This window comes from Cololabis saira, chromosome 3, assembly GCF_033807715.1.
Source record: "Cololabis saira isolate AMF1-May2022 chromosome 3, fColSai1.1, whole genome shotgun sequence".
Lineage (NCBI taxonomy): Eukaryota > Metazoa > Chordata > Actinopteri > Beloniformes > Belonidae > Cololabis > Cololabis saira.
The window spans coordinates 44,246,489-44,269,999 of record NC_084589.1 but is presented as its reverse complement, the minus strand read 5'-3'; the positions used below and the strand labels follow the sequence as shown (position 1 = coordinate 44,269,999).

Genomic DNA, 23,511 nt, shown 5'->3' with positions numbered 1-23,511 from the left:
CCCCAAACTCAGAATGACGGTTCATTCATGCATGAATCACCCACAGGTTTTCTGCAGGGGTTTGAAGCCTCTTTTTCCTCGTATTGTGGCAGGTTGGAATTATATAAAGCAAGAAGTTTAATGCGTCATTAGGGGCGTGGCCTTTTGATTGGCATTAATTTGTCCAACCTGTAAATAAATACTTTTTCAAAGATCTTAGAAAATGTTGGGAGTAAAGAATCAGGCCTGTAATTAGTGAATTGGTGTCTGTCTCCAGTTCTGTACAGTGGGATGACTTTTGCAGTTTTAATCTTTTTTTGGAAATGTCCCAGTTCTGAGCGACTGATTACAGCTGTATGTCAGTTAACAATCCATCAATAACCTTTTTGACTATTGTCATATCACCACAGTCAGTTGACACATTGTTTTTACATTTACTTACAATATCTATGATTTCTCTCTCCTCCACAGCTGTGAGAAACATTGAATCTGGATTTCTACTTATTCATGTTTCCTTCCATCCATCAGCTGATCCAGGATCACACATTTTTCTGCCAGCTTTGGTCCAACACTCACAAAATACCTGTTAAAATGATTAACCACTTCATTCATATCATTAATGACTTCATTGTTATTGGTTAAATATTGTGGATAATTAGTCTGTCTTGAAATTTTACGTTATTTTTAGTGCTTATTCATGGAGAAACATTTTCATTAAACCTTCTCCAGAGACCAACAGAGCAGATCATCTTTTTTTAACCCACATCAACTCCATGGTTCCTGAAACAGTGGATTCCTATCAGTTTTCCTACCGTGCCAACAGATCAGTGGATGAAGCGATGTCTTCGGCTTCACTTCACCTTCCAACACCTGGACAGGATGAACACCTATGCACGGCTTCTGTCCCTGGATGTGTCATTTGATGAAGCCAAGACCAGTGAAATAACAATCTGGATCAAAATGACATGATTGAGGAAGTTGAGGATAAAGGACAAAAGTGCATCTCCACTTTTCAACTTCATTTAATGACATTTCTCTTTCCACATTGTTTTCTGAGCTAAATGCTGGTTGTACTGATCACGCTGTACCAATAATCTGCGTCACTAACAACTTTCCTCTTGTTGATGCACTAAAGTATTTTTTTATTTGTGTTTTTATTATTATTATTATTACGATAGATTGTTCACTCTTGGGTTTATGTTGAGCTTTTATAACTCACCACCAGGGGGCACTGCTCCTCTTTCTACATATGGAGAGTGTAATATTCCACAATTATAAACAATAAAATGATTCATCCATCTAAAATGAAAACTTAATTACATTTTCATGATTATTTCTGACTAAATATGAGTTGAGGTAAAAAGACATTTACTTCTAAACGGATGTCTGATAAAAAAAAGGTTAAATCCAAAGTCTGTCCTCTTCCTGGAATCTGATCCCGATGATCCTCCCTCTTCTTCCTGCTCTCCAACCTGCAGATCTGCAGCTTCAACACGGATCTCAACATCAGCTTTATAATAAATCATGCTTCTGTGGGTCAGACAGGAGTGGACAGCTGCCCCCGGAGGACGACAACATGAGCGTCATTTGTCACGAGTCACCAGACTTCTCCTCCGGGTGATTTTTCATGTGACTCAGCAAATAAATTCTGCGGCTAAAACCTTTGTTGCACGTCTTGCACAAATATCGCTTCTTGCCCGTGTGCGTGGTTATGTGATGTTTAAGAGCTGATAATTGAATAAAGGTTTTGCTGCAGGTGTTGCACAGGTACGGCCTTTCACCGGTGTGGATCCTCGAGTGAACCACCAGGGTAGAATGTTCTCTGTAACTTTTTCCACATGTTTTGCAAATGTAGGGCTTCTCGCCCGTGTGCATGGTTATGTGGCGTTTAAGATCTGATAATTTAGTAAAGGTTTTGTTGCAGGTGTTGCACATGTTCAGCTTATTGCCAGTGTGGGTCCTTGAGTGAACCACCAGGGTGGAACGTAGCCTGTAACTTTTTCCACATGTTTTGCAGATGTAGGGCTTCTCGCCCGTGTGCATGGTTATGTGGCGTTTAAGATCTGATAATTTAGTAAAGGTTTTGTTGCAAGTGTTGCACAGGTACGGCCTTTCGCCAGTGTGGATCCTCGAGTGAACCACCAGGGTAGAATGTTCTCTGTAACTTTTTCCACATGTTTTGCAAATGTAGGGCTTCTCGCCCGTGTGCATGGTTATGTGGCTTTTAAGATGTGTTGATTTAGTAAAGGTTTTGCTGCAAGTGTTGCACAGGTACGGCCTTTCGCCAGTGTGGGTCCTCGAGTGAACCACCAGGGTGGAACGTAGCCTGTAACTTTTTCCACATGTTTTGCAGATGTAGGGCTTCTCGCCCGTGTGCATGGTTATGTGGCGTTTAAGATCTGATAATTTAGTAAAGGTTTTGTTGCAGGTGTTGCACATGTTCAGCTTATTGCCAGTGTGGGTCCTTGAGTGAGCCACCAAGCTGGAACGTTCTGTGTAACTGTTTCCACATGTTTTGCAAATGTAAGGCTTCTCGCCTGTGTGCGTGGTTATGTGCCGTTTAAGATTTGATAATGTAGTAAAGGTTTTGTCACAGGTGTTGCACAGGTACGGCCTTTCGCCAGTGTGGATCTTCATGTGATCCATTAAATTACAACTTTTACTGAAATCTTTCCTGCAAGTGCTGCAAGAAAATACCTTCTTCCCCGTGTGGGTCCTGGTCAGCTTTGATTTACAGTTGCTGTCTGACGGGACAGCAGCATCTTCGTGGTCACCGTGTCGTCTCATTGGCTCCGGATCTGCAGTTTTACTGGAGTCTGAGCGTAAACTTTCAGTCCCTTCCTCATCTTTGTTTTGAGCTTCAGGAGAAGTGTGCAACAGCAGCTGGCCACAGTTTGGTCCTGGTTCATCATTTTCAACTTTCACATCAACGACATTGACCAATGAGACATCCACCTCTACGTCCTCGTGCTTCATCTCCTGACCGCTGGAGTCTTCCTCCAGTTCTGTAGTCTGTGGATGCCCTGGTTCCTCCTGGTCCGGGCTGCAGCTCCTCTCCAGGTTATCGAGGTGCTGGTCACTGAAAACCCCGTCCTCCACCTTAAAAACATTTTCTTTTGGGAGGTCTGGAATTACAAAAAGACAGATTTTAACAAGTCAAAAGTGCTTCCCAGTGTTGATTGTTTGGTTGTATGTGTGATGTTTAAAGTTTGTCCTGAACCTTCGGTCTTCTCCTTCATCTATGTAGTATATTTGAAAACAAGTGCATTACTCTGTGTGACCTTTAGGCGGCCATATTTTCACCAAATCTCTAGAAACTGGAATAATACCCAATGACCTCAAAATTTCCCAAGTAGTCCCTGTTTACAAATCTGGAGACCATAGTGTATTTAGAAACTACCGGCCCATTTCTGTTCTCCCATGTTTCTCAAAGATCCTGGAGAAATTGTTCTATAACAGAATGATGAAACATTTGCAGGACTGTAATATACTGTATAAACACCAATATGGATTTAGGGAAAATCATTCTACAGAAATGGCTTTACTTCAATGGGTTGATAAAATTCACACTGCAATCAATAATAATGAATACGCTTTGGGAATCTTTCTTGATTTATCCAAAGCTTTTGAACTATTTTGATATTCTTCTTCCAAAATTATTACACTATGGATTTGCTCTAAAAAAAAAAAGAAGAAGAAAATTACACAAAAAAATCTACACGGAGCCAGTGTGATCTGCATCTTTTCTACATAATAAAGGATTAAGTGTAAAGTGTGAAATCTCAGTCTGGTCCAGAGTGTGAATGGAGCATGAAAGGCAGCACCAAGTAAACAGAACAACAAGTTAGTTCGGGATGTTTCCGAATCCCACATCAGCAGCTGCTTGAGCTGGGGAGTTTCCCATTTAGTTGGTTTGCTTCATCACCACGGATTTTAACTGGAAACAAAGGGATCTTGTAGGAGTCATACTCATGTGTTCATTCATTCAACTTTCCAGGGTTACGTACCGACTCTGTGGAGTCTGATTTCAGGTTTCCAGGCGAGGTCCAACAGTCTGCGCTGACGGTCGAGCTCTTCTTCATACTCCAAGATGCTTTTTTCAAACACTGACAATATTTCTACAGCAGCTGCTGTTAGTCGCTGACCGATAAACACTCTCAGATGATTCACCTTAGACATTGTTGAAGAGGAAAAAGAAAGGAAACAACAGAACCGTCCTCTCCTTCTTCTTCTCTAGGTTTAATGGCGGATCACAACCAACGTTATTAGGTTATACCGCCACCTGCTGTACCGGAGTGTGTAACATCAGGATCATTATTACACCAGGTTACAGTCTAACTTAAAGGGGGGAAAAAAGGAAATACCTAAATAAAATAAGATAACCACATTTAAATCTTATTATCTATCCCTGCATCTTTAAGAAAGACAAGGATTTCCTTATAACAATCCCTCATCACCTCACTCCTCCCTAATAACCTACTAAACTCCATTCCCGTCCCAGCTCGTACATCCTGTCTCTTAAAGCGTTCCTTTCTACCTCATACTTGCCACATTTAAGAATCACATGCTCTACATTCTCTGTGACATCACACTCATCACATTTATCACACACGGACTTTGACATTAAATACAGAGTTGATTTTAAACTAGTATGACCTAATCTTAATCTAGAAATGATGACTTCCTCTCTCCTACACTTTCCTTTGAAAACCTTCACGTTAATTGACTTCTGTATGTTATAAAAATGTCTCCCTTTTACACCGTTGTCCCACACCTTCTGCCATGAATCCCTCACTGCCTTTCTAATTCATGATTTTGCTTCACCTTTACCAAAAGGAATTTCCATAATTACCTCACTACTCAATTTCAATGCTCTTTTAGCAATATTGTCTGCTTTCTCATTGCCATCAACACCCATGTGGGCAGGAACCCAACAAAACTGCACAGTAATTCCAGTTCTGCATAACCTCCACAACACCATTAATATTTCCAACACTAGATCTTCTCTTGTTGTTTTATTTGAAGTCAAACTCTGAAGGGCTGCAGTGGAGTCTGAACAAATGACATAGTTCCTTCTCGCAGTTACAGTAAGTATTTCATTTACCAACAAAAGTAATTAGAACAAAATGCATACAACATTCTTTTCATCACTGGTTTACTACGACTTCTGTCATTTAGCAGACGCTTTTATCCAAAGTGATTTACATCTGAGAAAACAACACAAGCAAGAAGGTTTAGACAGAGTTTTATTTTTTCCTACACAATGAAAGCTGACGCAATTTATGTGATAAGCTTCTGATTGTTAATATCAATATATAAAATACAAATATTTTTTAAGTCATGTGTTCTTTATTATTTGTTATAAAACATTTATGTTGTTAAGAAACTTTTATTGCAATGGGCTTCAAAATAATACACATGGTAAGTCTTTGAGACATCAAAACATTTAAATATCAAACTGATCAAACTATCAAACTATCAAACTGATTTTGGTGTGAAATATATAAATATACAAGACACATTTAAAGCTGCAGTTTCCAACATTTAACCACTAGAGGGAATAAAGATCCCAAACTAACCCCCAAACTCAGAATGACGGTTCATTCATGCATGAATCACCCACAGGTTTTCTGCAGGGGTTTGAAGCCTCTTTTTCCTCGTATTGTGGCAGGTTGGAATTATATAAAGCAAGAAGTTTAATGCGTAATTAGGGGCGTGGCCTTTTGATTGGCATTAATTTGTCCAATCTGTAAATAAATACTTTTTCTAAGATCTTAGAAAATGTTGGGAGTAAAGAATCAGGCCTGTAATTAGTGAATTGGTGTCTGTCTCCAGTTCTGTACAGTGGGATGACTTTTGCAGTTTTCTTTTTTTTTTTGTAAATGTCCCAGTTCTGAGTGACTGATTACAGCTGTATGTCAGTTAACAATCCATCAATAACCTTTTTGACTATTGTCATATCACCACAGTCAGTTGACACCTTGTTTTTACATTTACTTACAATATCTATGATTTCTCTCTCCTCCACAGCTGTGAGAAACATTGAATCTGGATTTCTACTTATTCATGTTTCCTTCCATCCATCAGCTGATCCAGGATCACACATTTTTCTGCCAGCTTTGGTCCAACACTCACAAAATACCTGTTAAAATTATTAACCACCTCATTCATATCATTAATGACTTCATCGTTATTGGTTAAATATTGTGGATAATTAGTCTGTCTTGAACTCTTCCTAATGGCATCATTCAATATATTCCAAATACCTTTAACGTTATTTTTAGTCCTTATTCATGAAGGAATTCATGTCCCTCTCCATGAAGGCAAGTGGTCTCGGCCCTGAAACAGCAAAGTCCTCGCTCCATTATCATAATATTATTTTTATTATTATTGTAATTATTATTACAAAAGTGCATCTCCACTCGTTGAGTTTGCACTTTGAAAGAGATGGAAAATGGACTGGTACCAAAAGCCAGGCTTGTTGCACAAGGTTTTGAGGAAGTGCAAGTTTCTGCTACAGAAGGAATCTCCAACCTGTGCTTCAGTCTCTGAGGCTCCTTGTGGCAGGAAGTTATCAAAAACAATGGACACTGCATTTGATGGACATAAAATCTGCTTCTTTCATGGACTAGAAATGTGGAGAGACATTTTCATTAAAGCTTCTCCAGAGACCAACAGAGCAGATCATCTTTTTATAACCCACATCAACTCCATGGTTCCGGACACAGTGGATTCCTATCAGTTTTCCTACCGTGCCAACAGATCAGTGGATGAAGCGATGGCTTCGGCTTCACTTCACCTTCCAACACCTGGACAGGATGAACACCTATGCACGGCTTCTGTCCCTGGATGTGTCATTTGATGAAGCCAAGACCAGTGAAATAACAAACTGGATCAAAATGACGTGATTGAGGAAGTTGAGGATAAAGGACAAAAGTGCATCTCCACTTTTCAACTTCATTTGATGACATTTCCCTTTCGACATTGTTTTCTGAGCTAAATGCTGGTTGTACTGATCACGCTGTACCAATAATCTGCATCACTGACAACTTTCCTCTTGTTGATGCACTAAAGTCTTTCTTTATTTGTGTTTTTATTATTATTACGATAGATTGTTCACTCTTGGGTTTATGTTGAGCTTTTATAACTCACCACCAGGGGGCACTGCTGCTCTTTCTACATATGGAGAGTGTAATATTCCAGAAATATAAACATTAAAATGATTCATCGATCTAAAATGAAAACTTAATTACATTTTCATGATTATTTCTGACTAAATATGAGATGAGGTAAAAAGAAATGTTTCTTTCTAAACGGATGTCTGATATAAAAGGGTTAAATCCAAAGTCTGTCCTCTTCCTGGAATCTGATCCCGATGATCCTCCCTCTTCTTCCTGCTCTCCAACCTGCAGATCTGCAGCTTCAACACGAATCTCAACATCAGCTTTAGAAGAAATCTTGTGTCAGACAAGTTGTAAATTTAGATTACTTTAATTCATACATGTGATTAAATAATATTGTTAATTTCATATTATGTAAATAATATAAAAAACATACATAAATATGTTGCAACTTTAGCTTATATAGTTACAATAAAACAGCATGGATCATTTGAATTGCATTGTTTTGACTTAGTTTGCCCCATGAATTATCACAATAATCTGATGTATGTGCAGCTCAGATTTTAAAAAGCGTAAAGCCTTTTACAGTTTTCAGCGAACTATGTATAAAATCACAATATACAGCAAAGTTTGGATACGGCAATATTGTATTGTATCGTGACAAGTATCGTGATGTGTATCCCACATCACACTCATTTCCTCATTTAATTTGCAAACTAAATGTTCTTGTTTTCTAAATCAATAAAAATATTTTAAAGGGAAATAAAAGCAAACTGTATCTGACTGCACTGACTTCTGAAATCTTCAAGGTTTTTTGTTTAATGCTGCAGATATTAAAGTTTATAAAATGGTGACAGATGGTTGGCTGTTCTGTTTATGACGTGTTGATGGTTGCGTTTCTTCTTTTGTCCTAGTTTCTCTGAAGTTTCTTCATGTTTTCAGAGGAACGTTGTAAAAACTGAACACGTAAATATATCACACTTGGACTAACCTCTGAACCGAGTAGAAGGAGAGAGTTTAACAACATGGAGCTGCAGATTAACTTTACAAAGACAATGGCCGGGTTTCCCAGATCAGTTAAGTAGTTCTTAACAGCGAAAGACTTCTTTCAAACCTTCTTAAGGAGCCTGTGAAAGAAAATCGCGTTTCCCAGAGTTGCTCTTAGCTTAAGTATCTCTTTCATTAAGAAGGAAATGAAAGATGCTGCTGACCCAGTCTTTCCAACCATCTTAGTGAACAAAGACTCACAGATCCAGCCGCGTCAGGCAAATCAATATCACACCAAGCAATGAGATATTAAAACAATGCACCCCGCACAAATTTTGATTTATTTTATACTTTAGATTTATATTGTTTAGCATTTATTGGTGACAGCAAAGGGGGGAAAAAAGAAAAATAAGGAATAACAAGTGTGTTCCTGTATATGCTTTATGCATTACGCACAAATAAAACGATCATCATGAATATCATTTATTTGATAATTTGGCTGCTATACAGCATGTTCTCGCTGCAAATCAACCGCGTCACCGTGCGCGAAGCAGAACTGTTTATATGAACGCATTCGTGCGTCAGCACTTCAGTCCCCTGGACGTGCTGTCGGACCGGGCTGTCAGGCAGCCGGGACACCTGCGCCGTGCCCGAGCCCGAGCCCCTATGTGATGACAGGGAAGCAGCAGCTGATAAACGGGATCCTTTGATGAATCGTTCATACAGTCTCAAATATAATCAATGGTGTCGGTTTATATTAAAGAATCTTTTTGCCCAGAAGAAAAAAGAGCGAAGACAACGACCCATAACTATTTTCTTCTCTTGAAAAAACCCACCTGCCGACTCGCGCTGTATACAGCGCGAGTCGGGATGCAGCATCATTCAGAAGAGGAGGAATACGTGCAAGGCGGGGATGATCTCTGCAATCTGAAGCCCTCTATAATTGTAAAAAGAATTTCACTTATCACGGGTTCTTTTTGGAACATAACCCCTGCGAAAAACCAGGGTTTGCTGTAATTCCACGTTGCGATTTGCGAAACTCGCCTTCTCTTGGCTCATGTTTTTGAACGCACACACACGCCCACCCCGTTTACTCCCGGTCTCCGTGTGTGGGGAAAAAAAGCCTCACTGTAGCCAGAAATAACGGAGTAACACATCGTTTGGATGAAAAAGGGTCATTGAATTATATTTATCATCTTAATTTTTTATTATAACGCACAGGCAGCAGTGAATTAGTGCGTTAGGTAGCAGTGCTGCGTGTGAAAATGCGCTGATAGTGATCGGTGATCGATTTGCCTGGCATCGATTCATTTGGTTTCAGAACCGTACAGCTGCTCCAAAGAGCGTCTGAAAGAGCGAAACTAAAGGACGGTGTTAAGAAGTCATCTGGGAAACACCCGTATCTTAGGGTTCTCTCTTAGTTCAAACCTTCTTTGAACCTCTCTTAAATCCTTAAGAGAGGTTGGATCTGGGAAACCCGGCCAATGTGAGTGAAGAAGAACGACGGGAAAGAGGACGTGTGAGAGAGGCTTTGTAGATGAACAAAATAAACTGCCACGTTTAAAGAACCTTCAGCAAATACTAACAAACCTTTATTTGCACCGTGGAGACAGCAAGTTACCAACAGCAACAAATAACACAGTTTTAAGAAGGAACAGGGATTCAAACAAACTCAATGCAGAACTTTAAAAAAAAAAAAAGTACACAGCCACATCGTTCCCTCTGCGTCAAGTTGACGGAGAAGCATAAATCCGGGTTGAACCTGCAACCCTTGTGGGGAGGGGATTAGGCTCATCAGCCACAGGAGGTGGGGGTTGGACTTCTGCGGGTTCTTCTTCTGTGGGTCAGACAGGAGTGGACAGCTGCCCCCGGAGGACGACAACATGAGCTTCATTTGTCACGAGTCGCTAGACTTCTCCTCCGGGTGATTTTTCATGTGACTCAGCAAATCAATTCTGCGGCTAAAACCTTTGTTGCACGTCTTGCACTAATATAGCTTCTCCCCGTGTGCGTGATTATGTGCCGTTTAAGATGTGATGATTCAGTAAAGGTTTTTCCGCAGGTGTTGCACAGGTACGGCCTTTCGCCGATGTGGATCCTCGAGTGAATCACTAGTTGGGAACGTAGCCTGTAACTTTTTCCACATGTTTTGCAGATGTAGGGCTTCTCGACCGTGTGCATGGTTATGTGGCGTTTAAGATCTGATAAATTAGTAAAGGTTTTGCTGCAGGTGTTGCACAGGTATGGCCTTTCGCCAGTGTGGGTCCTCGAGTGAATCACTAGCTGGGAACGTAGCCTGTAACTTTTTCCACATGTTTTGCAGATGTAGGGCTTCTTGCCCGTGTGCGTGGTTATGTGGCTTTTAAGATTTGATGATTTAGTAAAGGTTTTTCCGCAGGTGTTGCACATGTACGGCCTTTCGCCAGTGTGGGTCCTTGAGTGAACCACCAGGTTGGAACGTTCTGTGTAACTTTTTCCACATGTTTGGCAGATGTAGGGCTTCTCGCCCGTGTGTGTGGATATGTGGCGTTTAAGATGTGATGATCTAGTAAAGGTTTTGTTGCAGGTGTTGCACAAGTACGGCCTTTCGCCAGTGTGGATCTTCATGTGAGCCACTAAAGTACTACTTCTACTAAACTCTTTCCTGCAAGTTCTGCAAGAAAATACCTTCTTCCCCGTGTGGGTACTGGTCAGCTTTGATTTACAGTTGCTGTCTGACGGGACAGCAGCATCTTCGTGGTCACCGTGTCGTCTCATTGGCTCCGGATCTGCAGTTTTACTGGAGTCTGAGCGTAAACTTTCAGTTCCTTCCTCATCTTTGTTTTGAGCTTCAGGAGAAGTGTGCAACAGCAGCTGGCCACAGTTTGGTCCTGGTTCACCAATTTCAACTTTCACATCAGCGACATTGACCAATGAGACATCCACCTCTACGTCCTCGTGCTTCATCTCCTGACCGCTGGAGTCTTCCTCCAGTTCTGTAGTCTGTGGATGGCCTGGTTCCTCCTGGTCCGGGCTGCAGCTCCTCTCCAGGTTATCCAGGTGCTGGTCACTGAAAACCCCGTACTCCTCCACCTTACAAACATTTTCTTGTGGGAGTTCTGGAATTACAAAAAGGGACAAAACGATTGGATTTTAACAAGTCAAAAGTGCTTCCCATTGTTGATTGTATTTGTGAGGTTTAAACTTTGTCCTGAATCTTCGGTCTTCCCCTTCATCTATGTACCGTATTTTCGCGACCATAAGGCGCACATAAAATTCTTTTTTCCTTTTATAAATGTGCGCCCAATGAAACGGTGCGCCGTATCTATTACCTGTATTACGGTAATGTAAGGCGGACGGCCACCATGAGAACGGTAAAGGGAGAAGGGGGCATGTGAAGCACCTGTGAGTTGCGGACGTGAATGAGACCATCCTCAAACTGAAAGCAGTAGCGCTGGCGGAAGAAATTAAAATTGAACATTTTCATGGAAGTCTGTCTTGGTGCTTTCGCTTCATGAAATGGTGTCAGCGCTGGGGAAAGAGGAGGTCCGCGCGGGGGAAAGACGAGATCTGCGCCGGGGAAAGACGGGGTCCGTGCCGGGGAAAGACGGGGTCCGCGCCAGGGAAAGACGGGATCCGCGCCGGGGAAAGACGGGGTCCGCGCCAGGGAAAGACGGGGTCCGCGCCAGGGAAAGACGGGGTCCGCTCCGGGGAAAGACGAGATCTGCGCCGGGGAAAGGCGGGATCCGCGCCGGGGAAAGGCGGGATCCGCGCAGGGGAAAGGCGGGATCCGCGCCGGGGAAAGACGGGGTCCGCGCCGGGGAAAGACGGGGTCCGCGCCGGGGAAAGACGGGACTTTGAAGGGTTTGATTAATGTAAAAACTGAAATAAAATACAATCAAACTAAGTTTTGCTCCTGCTCTATTTTTAAATAAGCACTCTTGTGTGCGTGTTCTGCAGCGGGCGTGTGTGTTTTGCAGCACGCGTGTGTGTTTTTGCGTGTGCGCCGTATGTGTGTTTTAAATCTAAAAATGAGATTTACCAAATGGAGAAAAAAAATGCATTTCAGTACATTTGAGTGTGGGGTGGCTGTAATTTATAGCAGTATTTTCTTTTCCTTTTTTTTTTCCTGTTTCCTGCCTGCCCCTTTGACAAAAATGAGGCTGCGCCTTTTCACACGGTGCGCCGAATGGTCGTGAAAATACGGTAGTATATTTGAAAACAAGTGCATTACTCTGTGTGACCATTAGGCGGCACTGTGACTGTACTCTTGTGTTACTGCGTTGGTATCGAGACAGTTGAAGAATAAAGTTGTTGTTCCAGAAATGGCTTCTTCCGTGTCATATATAACGATCTAACAACAAGTACAGCATATGAACACATATATGAGTATCCTCCAACCATCACGTTTTTTGCCAGTGTCATCTAACATCTCACACTGTGACCTGCATCTTTTCTACAAAATAAACGATTAAGTCTAAAGCATGAAATTTGAACGGTAAAGTTGCATCTTAGTAACAGTTCAATGCCTCCCAGTTTATTAAAAATGACTCTGAACTGAAATGATCTGAATCATCTACTGTATTAATGAATGTGTTTACACAGGACTTGATTATATTTATTATTCATTTTTGTTCTAGTATTAATAGACATATATTAAATGATTTTGAATGATGTAATTTATTGACCATGTGACGGAGGGAAGGGGAGAGGGTGTGCTGTTGTTTTTATTTTTATTTACTTATTTATTTATTCCTTTTTTTAATTTATTTTTTCTTTTTCTTATTTTTCTTTTTTCTCTTTTATTTATTTATTTTGGTTTCATTAATGTTATGAAAAGTAAAAAAAAGGGGGGGAAATATTGATAATTATATTGTTATTGTAAATCTTCTTTTTTTCTTTTTTTAATGCCCTCAATAAAGATATCTATATAAAAAAAATTACTCTGGGGATATGATACCAAAAGCTCTTATTGTGTAGAAAACATTTCGACCAGTTCATTTTTTTGGTTTCCATTAATAAAATCTAAATCTATAGCTTGCAGGACTCCATCTTTGAATTCTTTGGTCAGTGCAGTTTTCCTAATGTGATTAATTTTCTTTCTCCAGATATAATCAAAGTTAACCCGATCAATGTTTTTGATTACGTTATTGGGAATAGACAACGAGTTTGCTGGATAAATACATCTGGAGAGACTTTCCATTTTGGTTAAGAAGATACGACCTAATAAACTGATGTCTCTTAATAACCAGGAGTTAAGTTTGTTTTGGCATTCATTAATTACCCTCCACACATTTTTATTTTCACGTTCTGCTGAATCTTTAGAGATGGAAATGACAAGATATTTGACAACAGATTTTATAGGGATGTTGTATGCCTCTGATATTACTTATAGGCAACTAGTCATCATATCTCCTGCTCTCTGAAACACATGTTAATGCTCAATAGTTACATATATGGTTCTTTAATTTTTTACATTATACTAAGCTGCATTCATTTTCAATGGCTTTTGTCCTTAATGGCTTTTTTCCCCCTTACATTACTTTTACTTTTATATTTTAAGTAGTTTTGAAACCAGTACTTTTATACTTTTACTTGAGTAAAAAACTTGAGTTGATACTTCAACTTCTACAGGAGTATTTTTAAACTCTAGTAGTATCTATACTTCTACCTGAGTAATGAATGTGAATACTGAAGACACCTCTGGTAGATACCATGTATTCTATTCTTGCTGCTGTTTATTTGCTTTGTCTTTAGACTGCAATCATGTATTCTGCATGTTTTAAATCTTTGTACAATCTTTTGCTGTATTTTACAGGTAGAGGCCTCGTATAAGCCCCTTGGGCTTTTTGCCTCAGCCTAGCACATTACCAATCTCTCTTTTACATTTGTATGTTACTTCTTCTGTTTTTATACTGTGCTGAATTAATGAATCTAAAAAATAAAAAATCTACACGGAGCCAGTGTGATCTATATCTTTTCTACATAATAAAGGATAAAGTGTAAAGTGTGAAATCTCAGTCTGGTCCAGAGTCTGAATGGACCATGAAAGGCAGCACCAAGTAAACAGAACAACAAGTTAGTTCGGGATGTTTCCGAATCCCACATCAGCAGCTGCTTGAGCTGGGGAGTTTCCCATTTAGTTGGTTTGCTTCATCACCACGGCTTTTAACTGGAAACAAAGGGATCTTGTAGGAGTCATACTCATGTGTTCATTCATTCAACTTTCCAGGGTTACGTACCGACTCTGTGGAGTCTGATTTCAGGTTTCCAGGCGAGGTCCAACAGTCTGCGCTGACGGTCGAGCTCTTCTTCATACTCCAAGATGCTTTTTTCAAACACTGACAATATTTCTACAGCAGCTGCTGTTAGTCGCTGACCGATAAACTCTCTCAGATGATTCACCTTAGACATTGTTGAAGAGGAAAAAGAAAGGAAACAACAGAACCGTCCTCTCCTTCTTCTTCTCTAGGTTTAATGGCGGATCACAACCAACGTTATTAGGTTCTACCGCCACCTGCTGTACCGGAGTGTGTAACATCAGGATCATTATTACACCAGGTTACAGTCTAACTTAAAGGGGGGGGAAAAGGAAATACCTAAATGAAATAAGATAACCACATTTAAATCTTATTATCTATCCCTGCATCTTTAAGAAAGACAAGGATTTCCTTATAACAATCCCTCATCACCTCACTCCTCCCTAATAACCTACTAAACTCCATTCCCGTCCCAGCTCGTACATCCTGTCTCTTAAAGCGTTCCTTTCTACCTCATACTTGCCACATTTAAGAATCACATGCTCTACATTCTCTGTGACATCACACTCATCACATTTATCACACACGGACTTTGACATTAAATACAGAGTTGATTTTAAACTAGTATGACCTAATCTTAATCTAGAAATGATGACTTCCTCTCTCCTACACTTTCCTTTGAAAACCTTCACGTTATTGACTTCTGTATGTTATAAAAATGTCTCCCTTTTACACCGTTGTCCCACACCTTCTGCCATGAATCCCTCACTGCCTTTCTAATTCATGATTTTGCTTCACCTTTACCAAAAGGAATTTCCATAATTGCCTCACTACTCAATTTCAATGCTCTTTTAGCAATATTGTCTGCTTTCTCATTGCCATCAACACCCATGTGGGCAGGAACCCAACAAAACTGCACAGTAATTCCAGTTCTGCATAACCTCCACAACACCATTAATATTTCCAACACTAGATCTTCTCTTGTTGTTTTATTTGAAGTCAAACTCTGAAGGGCTGCAGTGGAGTCTGAACAAATGACATAGTTCCTTCTCGCAGTTACAGTCAGTATTTCATTTACCAACTAAAGTAATTAGAACAAAATGCATACAACATTCTTTCCATCACTGGTTTACTACGACTTCTGTCATTTAGCAGACGCTTTTATCCAAAGTGATTTACATCTGAGAAAACAACACAAGCAAGAAGGTTTAGACAGAGTTTTATTTTTTACGACACAATGAGAGCTGACACAATTTATATGATAAGCTTCTGATTGTTAATATCAATAAAAAAAAGAAAATATTTTTTAATTCATGTGTTCTTTATTATTTGTCATAAAACATTTATGTTGTTAAGAAACTTTTATTGCAATGGGCTTCAAAATAATACACATGGTAAGTCTTTGAGACATTAAAACATTTAAATATCCAACTTAGTTTAGTTCAGCGCTTCCAGTCGGTGGATTTATTATTGACGTGCACATGCAGGACTCATGAGTCACCGATTGGCATTAAAATAAAAAAGTAAGTTAAGTCAGAGGGAAGGTAAACTTCGGATGGTACGACCAGAGGGAACACAGGGAAGGAAATGAGGATCAATTAACATGATTTTGGTGTGAAATATATAGATATACAAGACACATTTAAAGCTGCAGTTTCCAACATTTAACCACTAGAGGGAATAAAGATCCCAAACTAACCCCCAAACTCAGAATGACGGTTCATTCATGCATGAATCACCCACAGGTTTTCTGCAGGGGTTTGAAGCCTCTTTTTCCTCGTATTGTGGCAGGTTGGAATTATATAAAGCAAGAAGTTTAATGCGTAATTAGGGGCTTGGTCTTTTGATTGGCATTAATTTGTCCAACCTGTAAATAAATACTTTTTCTACGATCTTAGAAAATGTTGGGAGTAAAGAATCAGGCCTGTAATTAGTGAATTGGTGTCTGTCTCCAGTTCTGTACAGTGGGATGACTTTTGCAGTTTTCATTTATTTTTGGAAATGTCCCAGTTCTGAGCGACTGATTACAGCTGTATGTCAGTTAACAATCCATCAATAACCTTTTTGACTATTGTCATATCACCACAGTCAGTTGACACCTTGTTTTTACATTTACTTACAATATCTATGATTTCTCTCTCCTCCACAGCTGTGAGAAACATTGAATATCATATCATATCATATCATTAATGACTTCATTGTTATTGGTTAAATATTGTGGATAATTAGTCTGTCTTGAACTTTTCCTAATGACATCATTCAATATATTCCAAATACCTTTAACATTATTTTTAGTCCTTATTCATGAAGGAATTCATGTCCCTCTCCATGAAGGCAAGTGGTCTCAGCTCTGAAACAGCAAAGTCCTCCCTCCATTATCATATTATTTTTTTTTGTATTATTATTATTATTATTATTATTATTATTACAAAAGTGCATCTCCACTCGTTGAGTTTGCACTTTGAAAGAGATGGAAAATGGACTGGTACCAAAAGCCAGGCTTGTTGCACAAGGTTTTGAGGAACTGCAAGTTTCTGCTACAGAAGGAATCTCCAACCTGTGCTTCAGTCTCTGAGGCTCCTTGTAGCAGGAAGTTATCAAAAACAATGGACACTGCATTTGATGGACATAAAATCTGCTTCTTTCATGGACTAGAAATGTGGAGAGACATTTTCATTAAACCTTCTCCAGAGACCAACAGAGCAGATCATCTTTTTTTAACCCACATCAACTCCATGGTTCCTGACACAGTGGATTCCTATCAGTTTTCCTACCGTGCCAACAGATCAGTGGATGAAGCGATGGCTTCGGCTTCACTTCACCTTCCAACACCTGGACAGGATGAACACCTATGCACGGCTTCTGTCCCTGGATGTGTCATTTGATGAAGCCAAGACCAGTGAAATAACAAACTGGATCAAAATAACGTGATTGAGGAAGTTGAGGATAAAGGACAAAAGTGCATCTCCACTTTTCAACTTCATTTGATGACATTTCTCTTTCCACATTGTTTTCTGAGCTAAATGCTGGTTGTACTGATCACGCTGTACCAATAATCTGCGTCACTGACAACTTTCCTCTTGTTGATGCACTAAAGTCTTTTTTTATTTGTGTTTTTATTATTATTACGATAGATTGTTCACTCTTGGGTTTATGTTGAGCTTTTATAAATCACCACCAGGGGGCACTGCTGCTCTTCTAAATAATAACATTGCAGAATTATAAACAATAAAAAAATGCATCCATGTAAAATGAAAATTTAATTACATTTTTCATGATTATTTCTTACTAAATATGAGTTGAGGTAAAAACACATTTAGTCCTAAACGGATGTCTGATATAAAAGGGTTAAATCCAAAGTCTGTCCACTTCCTGGAATCTGATCCCGATGATCCTCCCTCTTCTTCCTGCTCTCCAACCTGCAGATCTGCAGCTTCAACACGGATCTCAACATCAGCTTTATAATAAATCATGTGTCAGACGAGTTGTAAATCTAGTACAACTTGATTTTATACATGCGATTAAATAATATTATTAATTATATATTATATTATGTAAATAATGTGAAAAACGTACACAAATATTTTGTAACTTTAGCTTGTATAGTTACAATAACAGCATGGATCATTTGAATTACATTGTTTTGCATCGTGTGCTTAGTTTGTCCGATGAATTACACGATAATCTGATGTACGCACAGCTCAGATTTAAAATGCTTAAACCCTTTTACAGTTTTCAGCGAACTGTGTATAACATCACAATATATCGCAAAATTTGGATACCGCAATATCGTATTGTATTGTGACTCAAGTATCGTGATGTGTATCTCACATCACACTCATTTCCTCATTCACCTTTAAACCAAATGTTCTTGTTTTCTAAATCAATAAAAACATTTAAAAAGGGAAATAAAAGCAAACCGTATCTGACTGCACTGACTTCTGAAATCTTCAAGGTTTTTTGTTTAATGCTGCAGACATTAAAGTTTATAAAATGGTGACAGATGGTTGGCTGTTCTGTTTCTGATGTGTTGATGGTTGCGTTTCTTCTTTTGTCCTCGTTTCTCTGAAGATTCTTCATATTTTTCAGAGGAACGTTGTAAAAACTCAACATGTAAAAATATCAAACTTGGACTAACCTCTGAACGGAGTAGATGGAGAGAGTTTAACAACATGCTCCATGTTGTTAAACTCTCTCCATCTACTCCGCTCAGAGGTTAGTGCAGATTAACTTTACAAAGAGAATGTGAATGAAGAATAAACAGATGGGAAAAAGGACGTGTGAGAGAGGCTTTGTAGATGAACGAAATAAACGTTTAAAGAAACTTCAGCAAATACTAACAGCTCTTTATTTGCACCGTGGAGACGACAAGTTACCAACAGCAACAAATAATACAATTTTAAGAAGGAACAGGGATTCAAACAACCTCAATGCAGAACTTTAAAAAAAGTACACAACCAAATCGTTCCCTCTGCGTCAAGTTGACGGAGAAGCATAAATCCGGGTTGAACCTGCAACCCTTGTGGGGAGGGGATTAGGCTCATCAGCCACAGGAGGTGGTGGTTGGACTTCTGCGGGTTCTTCTTCTGTGGGTCAGACAGGAGTGGACAGCTGCCCCCGGAGGACGACAACATGAGCTTCATTTGTCACGAGTCACCAGACTTCTCCTCCGGGTGATTTTTCATGTGACTCAGCAAATCAAATCTGCGGCTAAAACCTTTGTTGCACGTCTTGCACAAATACCGCTTCTCGCCCGTGTGCGTGGTTATGTGCCGTTTAAGATGTGATGATTTAGTAAAGGTTTTCCTGCAGGTGTTGCACAGGTACGGCCTTTCACCGGTGTGGATCCTCGAGTGAACCGCCAGGTGGGAAACTTGCCTGTAACTTTTTCCACATGTTTTGCAGATGTAGGGCTTCTCGCCCGTGTGCGTGGTTATGTGCCGTTTAAGAGCTGATAATGTAGTAAAGGTTTTTCCGCAGGTGTTGCAAAGGTACGGCCTTTCGCCAGTGTGGGTCCTTGAGTGAGTCAGCAGGGTGGAATGTAGCCTGTAACTTTTTCCACATGTTTTGCAGATATAGGGCTTCTCGCCCGTGTGCGTGGTTATGTGGCGTTTAAGATTTGATGATTTAGTAAAGGTTTTTCCGCAGGTGTTGCACAGGTACGGCCTTTCACCAGTGTGGGTCCTCGAGTGAATAATCAGGGTGGAATGTTCTGTGTAACTTTTTCCACATGTTTTGCAGATGTAGGGCTTCTCGCCGGTGTGGATAATTTTATGCTTCTTGAACGTTGATGACTTTCTAAACGATTTTCCGCAGGTGTTGCACAGGTACTGCCTTTTGCCAGTGTGGATCTTCATGTGATCCATTAAAATACTACTTTTACTGAACTCTTTCCTGCAAGTGCTGCAAGAAAATGCCTTCTTCCCCGCGTGGGTCCTGATCAACTTTGATTTACAGTTGCTGTCTGACGGGACACCAGCATCTTCGTGGTCACTGTGTCGTCTCATCGGCTCCGGATCTGCAGTTTTACTGGAGTCTGAGCGTTAAATTTCAGTCCCTTCCTCATCTTTGTTTTGAGCTTCAGGAGAAGTGTGCAACAGCAGCTGGACACAGTTTGGTCCTGGTTCATCATTTTCAACTTTCACAACAGCGACATTGACCAATGGAACATCCACCTCTACGTCCTCGTGCTTAATCTCCTGACCGCTGGAGTCTTCCTCCAGTTCTGTAGTCTGTGGATGCCCTGGTTCCTCCTGGTCCGGGCTGCAGCTCCTCTCCAGGTTATCCAGGTGCTGGTCACTGAAAACCCCGTCCTCCTCCACCTTACAAACATTTTCTTGTGGGAGTTCTGGAATCACAAAAAGACAGGATTTTAACAGGTCAAAAGTGTTTCCCACTGTTGATTGTTTGGTTGTATTTGTGGGGTTTAAAGTTTGTCCTGAACCTTCTGTCTTCCCCTTCAGCTATGTAGTATATTTGAAAACAAGTGCATTACTCTGTGTGACCATTAGGTGGCACTGTGACTGTAGGAAACCTAGCAGAAAATTGGAGTCTGGATCCAGAGATCTGAACTGTTTCTTGTCGCCAGCAGAATCGACGAAAAGTCTAATTCAGTGAAAAGAGCCACGTTCCTACATGTGGCCGGGGACGAAGCAATTAAAGGTATATAACACTTTTGACTTTGATGAAGACGTAGATGACTATGATACATTGAAAGAACTTTTCCGCCGACATTGTGAGCCAAGGAAAAATGTGACGTATTTGAGGCACCTGTTCTTTATTCAAGTGCAAGGAATATCAGAGACTGTTGATGCATATGTGACTGATTTAAAAAACAAAGTGAAAGACTACGAGTTTGAGCACCTCACCGACTCACTGACACTTATTGATGTAAATGTTCGCACATCCAAGTGGAGAACAAGGTGGATTGAGGAAAACCTACAGTATGACCCTCGCAGAACTGGTCAGTGCCAATAAGGCAGAATGAAACATCTTTATGTAATCTGAATTAGATGACATATATGACACACACTGCAATCAATCTCACTCTAATAAAGTAAGGTAGCTGTCTTCAATTTGATAATGACACCATAGTTAAACTGAAACAATAGTAGGTACAGTAGCCTATGCTGTACCAGGATCATTCTCCATAGGTGTTAATAGAGTGGTTAATCGTACCACAGAACACAGCACATACACCTACTACCTTTCACCAGACAGAGCCAATTCATTTAATATCTCACCTCTGCATTTATAGCCAAGCCACTTGAGGGAGGACACAGGTCCCACACACTGGAGACACTTGTCCAAGGGGGAGACAGTTGCACACACCAGGCTATGTTTCTGACACTGTTGGAATGTTTTTATTGTAACATTTATTGTTACCAGACAGTTTGAGCAGCAAGACATTTCAGAATCATATGTATTTATCTTAAAAGTACTAAAAAAAAAAACCAACTAATTTCCATCAAATGTCTACATTACATTCAACTTACCCTCTCACTGTTGACAACTGTCTCCATTTCAGTTGGACTGCAGAACTGATTCTCCGTGTCCATCTAAGATAGAGAACAAGAGCAGATGTGTTCAAAATTAACACCGTGGTCTGCCTGTGTTCATTTGTTCATTTCCATTAAGTGACAGGATGAAAATAAGTGTGGAAATACAGCTTTAGAAGGTCAAAAATGTCTTGCACAGACTCCAGACTAGGTTGTCCACTGGTGCAACAACTGAGAAAGTTGGTTGCACCAGCACATGATTTGGTTGCACCTTTTTTATGGAATATTGTATCATTCAGAAAGGAGTGCTTGAAAACAGGGTTTTGTATCTGTAACTATAGTTTTGTAAAGCTGTGCATTTATGTTTGTACCTGTAACTATAGTTTTGCAAACTTTTAAGTACAAGCATTTATCTGTAAGCTTAGTTTCGTAAACTTCTACATGTGTGCAAACTCCGTTTTACAAGTCTGTGCATTCAGACACTTGCAAGCTCACTTTCATACAGCTAAATATTTAATAGCTACTACTATGTACAAGTTTACAAAACTACGGTTACAGATACAAACAAATATGAGTTACAGAAACAAAACCCTGTTTTCAAGTACACCTTTCTTGAATGAGATATATATATATATATATATATATATATATATATATTATATATAGGTGTCATGACAGTGACACCTTTGTAGCAAACAGTTAATTAGAATGTCAAATTTATACATTAATCACATCAATCATGACATTTAAAATTTGTTTTGTAATAATAGAAATAATAATTTTAATTTATAGAGCACTTTCCATCAAAGGGGGCTTTGCAGGAGGAGTGGTGGAGGGATGTGAAGAGACAGAAGGCTCTGGAGGTGTGGAGCTGTTTATTGGTGGTGCAATGTCATCTTCATTTAGTGAAACCTCAAGAGATGGAGGGGTCAAGTTCATTACAGCATCAAGCTCATGTTTTCTTTTTCTGTGTGTCCTTTGTGCATTTCTCCATTTCTCCCTCAATGTGTCTTGCTTAGAAGGAGGAAGTGATTTGACACTGCGAGGGTCATTTTTTCCTTTTTGTTTCTTCTCTTCATACCTGTTAAAGGAAAATATACAATGACTAAGATTTTTTAACATTTAATTTCAGATTCAATATCATACTGTAGTAAGTAGTTGTAATAGTAATCACAATATTACTATGCTATTACTATGCTGGTTGTGGCCTAGAGACCTTCAACCTCTCCTGTGTCTGTCCTATGTGAACTGGCATAATCTATTTACTTTTTTCTTCTTTCCCTGAGGAGATCCTCTCTCGTCACAGGGTCTGCATTCAGTCTTTCCCTGTACTTGCGTGTCCTTTCCTTGCTGGACATATCTGCCTCACTCTGACAAGAAATGCAGGAAAAAAATCTTTTAGAACAGTATGGACAACTGTAAAACATGGTTGCATTAAATATAAACTTGTAAAGTATATTATTCATCATATAGATAATATTTTTTTCTCTCAAACATTTTAAATATATAAATATTCGGTAACACTTTACAATAAGGGTTCTTTAATTAATGTTAGTTAGCACATTATTAAGCATTAATATATTAACTAATGTATAATTAATAATAATTAATTAAGAGTAATGCATACATAATGATAACTAATTACATTATTATGCTTAATAATTTATGAACTAGCTTTTAGTAATAAACATTAATTAATTGCTTACTAATACATAATAATCATTTTTAATATATTTTTAAATGTTAATTAATGCTTAATAATGTATTAACTAGCATTAATTAAAGGACCCTTATTGTAAAGTTACCAAATATTCATGTAAAATAAAGTGAATGTCATACGGTGTGACTTGGAAAACCTGTCACACCACATGACACATTGTCACACCGTATGACATCTTGATCAGTTTAGCTAATTTATTAGCAAACTAAAAACTGCTAGCCTATAGCTAGCATGTAATTAGCCACATAGCAGCAGTGATTATTAAGAATTAATGAGTAAAATCTGAGAAAAATATTTTTTTTATGCAAATACTGTCACACCGTAAGACACAAAATATTTACCACTATTGGTTTTGTCAGATTCATAGGTTTTTAACTAAACATAAAAAAAACAGACCTCACCTCATGAATTTGCAAGTCACTCCAGAGATGTTACTGTAACTTCCTGGTTGGGCGTGGTCCTCTTCA

General features: G+C 39.3%; 3 protein-coding genes across 3 annotated transcripts in view; 1 reads left to right on the top strand and 2 right to left on the bottom strand.

Annotated features, from left to right (window-relative positions):
- The window catches only part of LOC133440368 (zinc finger protein 37-like), an 801,383-nt gene that overhangs the window by 432,416 nt on the left and 345,456 nt on the right, over positions 1-23,511 (top strand). The window lies entirely within an intron of this gene.
- LOC133440363 (zinc finger protein 567-like) lies at positions 1,753-2,601 on the bottom strand (the record flags this gene model as incomplete). Its single annotated transcript, XM_061717609.1, has 1 exon — positions 1,753-2,601. A coding segment is annotated over one exon (849 nt), but the record flags the coding sequence as incomplete, so codon positions are not given.
- LOC133424047 (zinc finger protein ZFP2-like) lies at positions 9,806-20,169 on the bottom strand. Its single transcript, XM_061714432.1, has 2 exons — positions 19,003-20,169; positions 9,806-11,180 (listed from the first exon to the last, which is right to left on the bottom strand). Exons 1-2 carry the CDS (start codon positions 19,831-19,833, stop codon positions 10,029-10,031), a joined length of 1,983 nt encoding a protein of 660 aa, XP_061570416.1. The 5' UTR covers positions 19,834-20,169; the 3' UTR covers positions 9,806-10,028.

Bases quoted from the DNA above. Each gene is read 5' to 3' on its own strand.
- LOC133424047 (XM_061714432.1), bottom strand. From the start codon at position 19,833: ATGAGACGACACAGTGACCACGAAGATGCTGGTGTCCCGTCAGACAGC. The intron at 11,181-19,002 runs CACCCGGAGGAG...ATTCCAGAACTC, and splicing joins TGCTGAGTCACATGAAAAAT to CCACAAGAAAATGTTTGTAA.